Genomic DNA, 11,039 nt, shown 5'->3' on the forward strand with positions numbered 1-11,039 from the left:
TGAAAGGGAAACCTTGCCCCTGTATGGGTTTTGATGAATGATGACAACATGGTTGAGGAACTAATGAGTTACACGGAGTGTTTCAGGTTTTAGTTCCTCAGAAGAGTTGATTTAACCAGCATCGACGACACCTAAAAATTGAAGTACATGTACTGGCTTGAAGTATGAAGAACTCAGCAAAGAACGGTGAAGAATGTGAAGCGTAACTTTCTTCATAGGTCTTTCCGTAGCTTTTTCCTTCACTTCAGTATAGGAACGCCGTACTACTAAGGGGGGTTTGAAGTGTGGAGCTGGTTCAGGCGAAACCTATTCTTCATGTTCAGCTTAGGCGAAAACCATTTTCTGTGTGAGTGTTTTTCGTCGGAGTGAAAAATGTAGCATTTTAGGCTTCAGAGAAACTTCCGCGTGAAGTCTTCACTCTGATTTCAAATGTGTTTGAAAATCTTTGTCGCTTTACGTTTTGACCATGTAATCTAATCGTTGTGAGACAAATAGATAAAGTGTGAGCTGGAGTCTCAGGGATCACTTTATCCAACGGGTTACAACGGTTAGATCGGCCGTGGCCAAGGCTATATAAGACGATCCACCCCGAACGGGTTCTGTGGTTATCCCCATAGAGTTGTTTTGAAGAACAGCTGAGAAAACTCTTAGAGCTGAAGTAAGCATGAAGAATGGGATCCCCTCTTTAGCCGAGCACTTGAAACTTGTTACTCTTGGTGATTGGCATAACCTAGACGGCTAGGACTCAGTGTTGAAAAGCAATCGAAGCTTGTGATTCGCCATCAACCAGTCTGTGAAGTTCTGGAGATCACCTCAAGATCTACCATGAGTAACAGGGCGAGACTTAGGTCTTAGCTCTTGAGGATTGGGTGGACTTGTGTGTCCGCGAGTCTTGTGTGACTCAGTCCCCTCAACGGAGACGTAGTATTGTGCCAACAATCTGAACTTGGGAAAACAAATCTGCCTTCATGTTCTGGTGATATCGTTCCTTAATCTCATACTTTCTGTTGAAGTACAAATTGTTCTTACTATTCTTGTCTTCATTGCTACTGCTTAACTTGTTCATCTTTCTTCATTCCGCTGCAATTCTAAAATTGCTAAGTAAAATCTCTCTTGTTGAAGCACTGTGACTGTCTTCAGTCTTCAGTTTTCATTTTTGAAGAAAACTTAAAACTCGTCACATTCACCCACCCTCTGTGACGTACTCAATCTTTCACTTGGTATCAGAGCAAGGTCTCCTTGATTTGGTTTAACCAGCTAAGGAAGAAGTATGTCTAAGAAAGGGAAGTTACCACTGAAGTCCATGAAGGGACAACCACTGTCAAAGATTCTAGAGTTACTTGCCTCATCAGTAAGTTTGACAGACTTGTGCTTGAGCCCAATGAGACTGTTTCTTCACTCTATGATCGCATGAGCACCATTGTGAATGAGCTGAATACTCTTGATGATCACAATATCACTAACTTGATGCAAAACAGAAGATTTCTTCGAGCTTTTCCCATGGTGTACACCACTGTCTGTGAGTTGATCAAGCATCAGCCAGACTTCAAGGAGTTAACTCCTACCTGGGTGCTTGGAAGAATTGTGTCCTATGAGCTTGATCAGAAGAAAAGAAGATGATCCATGGTCCTGGATCTAGTTCGAAGAAGAACATTGCACTCAAGGCCAAGAAATCATCTAAGAAGATTGTCAGCTCCAGTGAAGAATTTGAAGACTCGTCTTCGTCTGATGAAGAATCCAACTCCAGTGATGAGCTTGCTCTGTTTGTGAAGAGGTTCAATAAGAAGTTTGGAAACAAACTGAAGCATCAAGGTGAATCCAGCTCCTCCAAGCATCGGAAATCTACTCATCGGAAGAAATCTGATATGGCCAAAAGAGCTTGCTTCAACTGTGGCAAGAAAGGTCACTTCATCGCTGAATGTCCCGAGAAAGCTGATGAAGACAAGGAGAAGAAGGGATTCAAGAAACATCCTCACAAGAAGAGCCATGACCGACACAAGAAGAAGGATTGGAATAAGGACTCTGCTCACAAGAAGAAGGTGATATGGACATGCTAACCATGCATACGACCTTTGGTACCCTCAATTCTATAATATTTGACAAGATTTATAATCAGGTGAATTCAAGTAGTAATTGTTTTCATTGTCATATTTATGAAGAGGCGGAGCTACTACTATCTTGTCTCGTTTTATTACGTAGGCATCTTGTCGAGGTTTTCAAGTCCAAGGTCAAGATGAGATACGATGGAGGCGAACAGGAGGGCCAACAAGAATCAAGCATTCATACAGCTGAGAGGGAAGGATTTCAAGTGTACTTTCCAACAAATCAAACGGCACATGATTCGAAGCTTGCTAGAGAAAGATATCACGAATTAAAGTTGAATCCGATTCGGGTCCGAGCTGCCAGGAGACCCGAATTTGTTTTAATCACCCAGGCCATATCCGGAGTCCAAATCAAGCAAACAAGTACTTGTTGGAAAGATAATTACAAGACCTTTCCAACGGATCTGGCCCCATCAAAAGATTCAACTCGTGCTGACCGTGACGGACAAAACAAGCTGATGGATCTGTTTTTCTGTTTCCTAAAGAGTTGTAGTTTGTTAGGAAAGTTAGAGATAGAGTTGGATTTTGGCCTCTTTAATCAAGGTGGACGAAAATATCTCTCCCTCCTCCTTTATCTCTCCCTCCTCCTTTATATACCCCATGAGCCCCCCCTAAGGAGCCTTGGGTTTTGATTAGATAAAGTTTTGCCATCTTTGCTACTTTCGTGTAATCGCGTGTGTCGGTTAGACCACCTGTTTTACCGTCGTCAAGACTCCAACTTATCGTCTCGTTGAGACATTGGTTTGATATAGTATATTCGCAATTTTAGATTGCATCTGCTATTTATCTTGTTCTTGCTTGTTCTTCGATTGCTTGCAGGAACAAAGACCTTCGTGGTCAGGTTGATCGTGCCCCCGCGGGATCAATAACCCTCTAGAGTTGGTGTATCGATTGCTAAGGCGCTGCCTCCTAGGCCGTAGTCGGATCGTCAACGTCACCTCCTACCCAAATCGAGAGTTATCAATCTCATCGAAAGATCGGGCCACCCCGTCCCGCATCAGAAGGGGAAGTATTACTCTAGAGCACATGTTGGTGAATGAAACTCAGATTCTTCATCGTCTGAAGAATCAACTGATTCTGAGTCTGAAGATGGCATCGCCGGATTGGCCGTAGCTATTTCATCTGCCACAGAGAAGATTTCACCTTTTGACTCTGCAGATTCATTATCTGAAGATGCCTTCGGAGACGATCGCAACTCAGCATCATGCTTCATGGCAAAATCCTCTAAGGTATCATTTCATAGTGAAGTTGAAGTGAATTCTAGTGATAAGGATGAAACTGATAATGAAGGATCTGAACTCATGACATATGAAAGACTTCAGTTCATTGTTGAGAAGCAAGAAGACTTGCTTATCACTGAGATCAAGAAGAACACTAACATGCCTAATGAACTCAAAAGACTCAAGTCTAAGTTTCAGGCGATGGAAGAGCTCATAAGGATCTGAAGAAAGTTCATGCTGAGACTAGTCTTAACTATGTTTCGATCAAACTCGAGTATGATAATCTGAAGAACTCTTATGAGGATCTCAAATTTGTGAATCTTGATCTCAATGCTAAGTTAGTCAACTTACATCAAAACGATGATTCCTCTGAAGTATGTTCTAAATGCAATTCTTCATTGAACACCATTCCTCAAATCACTACTTCAAATGCTGTGACTCAAACTGATTTCCCTGCTTCATTTGATTCATCTGATATTACTTCTAGCTTTACTAGTTCTATTGGTGAATCTTGCACTGCTAGCACTAACCCTTCACTTAGTGATCTCTCACTGGTTGTAGAAAATGCTAAGTTGAAGAAGCAAATTGAGGCTGGTATCCTCAAGTGATCTCTCACTGGTTGAAAAAAATGCTAAGTTGAAGAAGCAGATTGAGGCTGGTATACTCAAGTGTCACCAAGGGATTGAAACCTTGAACCAGATTCTTGGTCTTCAAATTCCTCCGTTGGTTTTGAGAGGAAATACAATGTCAACGGTGATACTTGGCTCCCTGAGCAATATCCCCCTACAACATTTGTCCAGGGAAGAGGGAAGTATACTGAGGTTCCTCCATTTGTGGGAAACCTGAATCCTCGCAAGGATGCTTCAAAGCGTCCCAATACTTCACGTGCTTACCCGATATTCCATGTTAATGAATCCTACATTCTGAGGATGGGTAAGGAAAGCAAAGTTAGAGCTAATTTCACTGGAACCATAATGCGTGGAGAACATGCAAAACCTCAAATTTGGCTGCCAAAATCTGTCATTGCATTTTTCCGTGATGCCTTGTGTTCTTCAAGTTCTACTAACATGCAGGAACCCATGAAGACATGAGTGCCAAAACGAGCCTAACTTTCTTCGTAGGCCTATGCATCCGGAGGAAAGGAGTGGGTCATGAACTCCGGATGTACAAATCATGACCAGTGAGAAGAAAATGTTTAGCTCTTTAGAACTTGGTCCTCAATATCGTGAGAACATCACTTTTGGTGACAATGAAAAGGGAAAGGTAATTGGTCTTGACAAAGTTGCTATTTCTAAGAAAAATGACATGTCTATTAGTGAAGTACTTTTTGTTGAATCACTTGGATATAATCTTCTATTTGTTGCTCAACTATGTGATCATGGACTAATCGTTTGCTTCACAAGACCATATGTGTATGTTACTTCAGAAAAGGATAACTCTTTTGTCTTCAGAGGGCGAAGAAAGGGTAATCTCTATCTTGTAATTTTGAAGACTCCTCGTACTCACCCCCTACGTGTCTAGTTGCAAAATCTTCACTAGGGTGGCTCTGGCATAGAAGACTCAGTCATGTGGGCATGAAGAATCTAAACAAACTTGTCAAAGGCAACCACATCCGAGGCTTGAAGAACGTTTCTTTTGAGAAGGATCGTTTGCGAGACCAAGGAACTTTTTGAAGTGCCGGGAGGTGCAACTGTGCTTATCACCATCAGTCATCCAGTAAATGTTGTAGCCTTTGGAGTTGTCTTCAAACTTACAGACCTTCCTGCCAAATGTAGCGTAGAACTGAAGAATCAGCTCGTCGTCCCAATTCTAGCGGGTCTCAACAAACTTCAGCAGATTCAGATCATTAAGCACATTGGCTGCAGGCATGACACCACTCTGACGATTGTAAGCAAACCAATCATCATTAAGATACTTCTTCTTCGCAAAGTGTATCCTGGGCAGAAGAATCTGCGCATAATAATCCTGCCGCTCAAAAGACCAGAATCTCGGGTCTTCTGCTGATCTGTCCTCTTTGTACTTCAGCCCATTGTTCAGCCTCACAAGGCGAAGCTCAGCGTCCTTCAGAGCCTTGAAGTAAACTTTCTCACAGTCAGAGGAGATTGGCATCTTGGGCTTCGGAGACAGTAACTCCCGATTGTCCTCAGACATAGTTTGAGATCTCATGAGCATCCGAGAGAATCTCCTGTCCTCACGATCTCCATCAGACCATCAGACTCTTGCGTGACTTCCTTTTCCTTTTCTTCCTTCTCTTCTTCCTCCTCATCACTTGAGGAGCTTGGGTCGGACAGTTCGGACGGTGCGACATTCTTCATCACAACTTTCTTCACACGGACATGCGGCGTTGGCACGGGGGCATCTGCATCAGTCTCTGCATGATTGACGTTGAGGTCACGGGTGGCTTCAGCTTCGAAGTCACAAGTTCTTCCTTCTTCAGCAGAGGCATCCACAGACTTTGTCCGAGGCAACGAGCTGCTGGTCAGGGATTCTTCAGGACGAGAGAGCTCTTCCTTATTCTACCCCGGCACCTCATCTCCTTCTTGCTGAGCGGTTTGCTCAGACAGTACTGTTGGTGATGAAGCCGCTTGTTCCTGTTCCTCAAGGAGTGAAGAAAGCTTGACATTGGATGTATCTAGCACAAAGGTGTCAATAGCTTTCTTCTTCCGAAGAACTGCCACAGATGATGAAGTGGAGGGACTTCTTCCAGCAGGAACTTTGATTGTCAAACCAAACTCCTTGGCAGTCTTCTTCACTTCAGCAATCTCTGACGCCTGGCGAGTCATGGTGATCTTCTTCGGTAGGACTGGCGCTGGTAAATCCTGACTTTCTTCAGTGTCCGAGGGGGCTGCTGGGTCATTCCTGGCCTGGAGACCGATCTCACGACGGATCTCACGAGTGGCATCCCTCGTTTTCTCGTATTCAGTCTTCTCTCTGTCAACCTCTTCATTTCCGCCTTGTTCCCCAGGATATTTCTCCTTGGCGGCTTTCTTCCTGGCATCACGCTTTGCTTTATCAGCCTTCATGCTCTCGGTTGCTTGCTTCATTTGCTCAGCGAGCAGAGCCTTCTTCTTTTTCTTCTCAAGCTCAGCCTGAGTCTTCAAAGTGATTTCTTTTTCTTTCTTCAGGGCGATGAGGTCAGCCCTTTTCTTCTCCTCAGCTTCCTTCTCAGCTTTCTTCTTCTGCAATTCAGCAACTTTCTTTTCTTCTTTTCTCTTTAAGACAGCTTCTGCCTTCTCTTTCTTGACACGTTCTTTCTCAGCTCGGTCTTCTTCTTCTAACCTTCTGGCAACACGAATACTTTGGTTCTGCTCCCATTCTTCAGGCTGAGCTTTGGCAACAATCAACCCTTCAACATGGCTCATGAGGTGATCTGGGAGTGATCCTTACTCAAAGGCAGCAAGAAGAACGGGGTAGATATGGACAACTTGAGGAGGATAGGGAATCTCTCCAGAAGCCATGGCGGCAGCATCCGTAGCATCTTTCGATGAAGGACCAGGTCTAACAGCTGAGGCTCTCTTGGCTTTATTCAGATCCTTCTTGAACTGTTTCTCTGAATCTTCAGAGGCCTTCCTCTTCTTAGACATCTTTGCCTTGCCTTTAGATTCTTCGCTGGGCTTGTTGCGAGGCACTTGAGGAGGCAATGAAGAACCTCTAAGCCTAAAAGCTCTGGCAGGACCACGCAGCTCAACTGCAGGTTCAGACAGGGAAACATCACTGTCTTCAGCATCTGAAGCCTTCTTGGACTTGGGCTTCTTGGAGAGCACATGGGAGTGCTTACGAATGATGTGCTGGAGACGGTGCTTTCTCTTCATCCCGGTCTCCCCTTCAACATTGTCTTCTGAGTAATAGAAAACGAAGATCTCTTCAGCAGTGGAAGGTGGCACATCCTTGAATTTGTTGGCCTTTTCCTACTTCTCAGCCTTGGGGTTCGTCACCATTTTCTTTCCACAACTGGGCAGTACTTCACTAGGCTGTGGGGAGTTGATAGCATACTACAATCTTACTCCGGGAGAGGGTGTCACTCTCAAAGAAACAGGTTCCTCAATTTCTTCATCTAAGTCTTCAATATTGACATGCGGAGATGCAGGGCGGTGAGGGTTCAGGCGTTGAGTCAAACATATACTAAGCCTCTCTCTCTGAGTCATTGCTAGACCGGGTTGAATTAGAAATGGTGACACCTGTGAAATAGAGGGTACGAAGAACAGGCGAGAAGTACAAAAATTCTCAGAAACAAAACAATTTTGGCAAGAGTTTTTAGCTGAAGCAAATTGACTACATTTGTGAAGAATGACAGCTCAGTTCTTCAACGAAGAGAGCTACACAGATTTAAACTGAAATTCTACGAGAGAGCTTCAACCTAAATCTGATTTAGCTAGAGCTTCGAAAATTTAGATTAAATCAATCTACACAAACATAGCAATCTACAAAACAGTTGAGGATTCATCAAATTCTAGAAATTAAATGAAGACTTGAAGTGTACCTAAGATGAGCTCGGTGAAGAACAGAGGAATCACCAAAATCCTAACCGCAAAGCCCTAACTTGGCGAGAGCAGTCAATCTACTGCAGCAAACGGGGATATCAAGATGTGTTTGCTACGCGGAATCGATCTAAGAAGGGAAAAAACGACGCTTACCTGCAATTCCCGACTCGAATCGATGTAGATCAGCGACGGCGCTGAAGATCTGGGCTTGAGGAACTTGTCCGAGCAGGAACAGTCGCGGCGAGGAGGAGACTCGAGAGCTTCCGGGCGCGAGAGAGCGGTTGATTTTTGGGTGGAGGTGATTTTTCGGAGGAGGGGTAAGATGACCTTATATAGGGAGGTGAAAAAGAGAGGATCTTACCGGTATCTTTTTATCTCAAAAATTCCATTAGGGTTTCCCCGTACAGTTAAATTTCCTTAGGGATAAGATTTTTTGTGAAGACTACGGCTAAAATGGAGATTCCGTTAAAATAGTATTCTTCAGAACTTTGAAGACTGACAGTTTACCAAAACAAAACTCATTTTTGAAGAATGGAAATTCTTGCATCACCCACAAGGATTACAATGATACATGAATTACGATGAACAGATTTTGTGTACAGACAAGAAATAGATAAGATAGATGGGTTCTAAGGTATCCTTAGTTTCATTTTCATCTGACAGTAAGAGACAAATGCAGTGAAGAACAACTGCACAGATGAATTTGAAGAAAGAAGCAAACAACTGGCTTCTAAACCTACTGAAAACAAACGAAAACACGAAGAACAAGTAACACAAGCTGAGGAACGGAAAAACTAAAGACAATGCAGGTGAAGTAAACATGAATGCAAGAGTATTCACAATTATGCAAGTCTTCAAAAGATATTCTGGGAATCCAAGATGTTTAATTCACTGCTCAGCTCACAGAATCTAATTTTGTCAAGAGGCTTGGTGAAGATATCTGCGAGTTGTTTGTCTGTCCTCACATGGTTTAGGCAAATTTCTCCTTTGGACACATGATCTCTGAGGAAATGGTGTCGAATATCAATTTGCTTCGTGCGAGAGTGTTGGCCGGGATTATTGGCAATCTTTATGGCACTCTCATTGTCACACAGAAGAGAAACGACATCCACTGAGATACCGAAGTCTGAGAGTTTGCCTCATCCAAAGAAGTTGGGCACAACAGCTCCCTGCTGAAACATATTCTGCTTCAGCCGTCGACAAAGCAACAGAATTCTGCTCTTTGAAGACCAACTCACTAAGGATCTTCCGAGGAATTGGCAAGTGCCGGAAGTGGATTTTCTATCAACCTTGCAACCAGCATAATCTGAGTCAAAATAGCCAACAAGATCGAAAGAAGCTCCTTTGGGATACCAGAGACCGAAGCATGGGGTGTGAACTATTTGTTGGCATTGAAGTTTTAATTTCCTTGGCAGAATCCATCCCAAATTTCTTCAGCATATCCCTGATGTACTTCGTTTGAGAGATGAAGATTCCAGTCTTCATTTGCTTGATTTGAAGACCGAGGAAAACTTTAATTCTCCCATCATGGACATCTCAAACTTCTCCGTCACCATCTTTCGACATTCTTCGCTGAAATCAGAGTTAGTGGAACCAAACACAATATCGTCCACATATATTTGACACACAAAGAGATCATCATTCATTTTCTTTGTAAAAGGTGTTGGATCAATTTACCAATTTTGAAACCTTTTTGACTAAGAACTTTCTGAGGCATTCATACCAGGCTCGAGGTGCTTGCTTCAAGCCAAATAGTGCCTTATCAAGTTTATAGACATGATTAGGATGTTCTGGATCTTCAAAACCAGGAGGTTGTTCAACATAAACAAGTTCTTCAATTGTTCTATTTAAAAATGCATTTTTCACATCCATTTGATATAAAGTTATGTCATGATGATTAGTATATGCAAGAAGAATTCTAATAGATTCAAGACGTGCAACAGGGGCATAGGTTTCACCAAAATCCAAACCTTCAACCTGAGTGAAACCCTGTGGAACCAGACGTGCTTTGTTACTCACGACGATTCCGTCTTCATCTTGCTTATTTCTGAAGACCCAATTGGTGCTGATGACATTTTGCTTTGGCCTTTCAACAAGGGTCCAGACTTGATTTCTCTTGAAGTTCTTTAGTTCTTCATGCATAGCCATTACCCAATCCGGATCCGATAATGCTTCATCCGCTGTCTTCGGCTCAACTGAAGACACAAAAGAGAAGTGCTCACAAAAATTTGAAACACATGAGCGAGTTTGAGTACGTCTTCTGATGTCTCCAAGGATTTGATCGACAGGATGATCCATCTGAATTCCTTTGCAGATTTTCGGATGATCTACTTCACCACCAGCAGTGCTAGGTTGTGTTTCATTTGAAGCAGCAGTTTGTTCTTTAGCTAGGTTGGAAGCTCCTGTTTGGTTAGGTTCTTCAGCTTGTGAAGCACCTTCTTCATTATTGATTCTGGATTCACTTTGCTTGACTTCTTCTGGACGAATATCACCAACTGCCATCTTTTGGATATTTCCTGAAATTTCGTCAATATCTACAGACATTGGCAATTGCTCTTTTTTGGAGCCGTTAGCTTCATCGAACTGCACATCCTTAGCAATTTCAACAACTTTTGTGGTGTTGTTGAAGACTCGATAAGCATGTCCATTCGAGGGATAACCCAAGAAGAAACCTTCGTCACATTTAGAATCAAACTTAGCTCGTCTATTCTTCTTGTTGTGGATGTAGCATTTGCTTCCGAAGACTCTGAAGTATGACACATCAGGCTTGCGGTTGGAGATGAGCTCGTATGGAGTTTTCTTCAAGAGTCAATGAAGATACAAGCGATTTGAAGCATGGCAAGCGGTGTTGATGGCTTCAGCTCAGAAACGGTCAGGAGTCTTGTACTCGTTCAGCATGGTTCGAGCCATTTCAAGCAACGTGCGGTTCTTCCTCTCCACCACCCCATTTTGTTGAGGAACATGAGGTGCAGAGAACTCATGCTTTACACCGAACTCATCGAGGAATTCTTCCATCATCAGATTCTTGAATTCTGTTCCATTGTCACTCCACACGCCCCACTTGAGGTCCCTTCAACTGATCGAAAAGATCAATGATTATGGGCAAAGGATATTTATTCTTTATCGTCACCTCATTTAGTGATCGATAATCGATACACATCCGTTGGCTCTTGTCCTTCTTCTCCACAAACAGGACAGGTGCTCCCCATGGTGATGAACTAGGGCGGATGAAACTT

At 43.1% G+C, this 11,039-nt stretch overlaps 1 protein-coding gene across 1 annotated transcript; it reads left to right on the plus strand.

Annotated features, from left to right (window-relative positions):
* The first annotated feature begins 1,616 nt into the window (after positions 1-1,616).
* LOC106865508 lies at positions 1,617-3,547 on the plus strand. Its single transcript, XM_014895649.1, has 2 exons — positions 1,617-2,039; positions 3,185-3,547. The coding sequence occupies exons 1-2, from the start codon at positions 1,617-1,619 to the stop codon at positions 3,545-3,547; spliced, it is 786 nt and encodes a 261-aa protein (XP_014751135.1).
* The last annotated feature ends 7,492 nt before the right edge of the window (positions 3,548-11,039 follow it).

Source organism: Brachypodium distachyon, chromosome 5 (genome assembly GCF_000005505.3).
Source record: "Brachypodium distachyon strain Bd21 chromosome 5, Brachypodium_distachyon_v3.0, whole genome shotgun sequence".
In the NCBI taxonomy this organism is placed as follows: domain Eukaryota; kingdom Viridiplantae; phylum Streptophyta; class Magnoliopsida; order Poales; family Poaceae; genus Brachypodium; species Brachypodium distachyon.

Coding starts and splice junctions, on each gene's coding strand:
- LOC106865508 (XM_014895649.1), top strand. CDS start 1,617: ATGATCCATGGTCCTGGATCTAGTTCGAAGAAGAACATTGCACTCAAG. Junction 2,040..3,184: donor ACTCTGCTCACAAGAAGAAG/GTGATATGGACA, acceptor ACTGATTCTGAG/TCTGAAGATGGCATCGCCGG.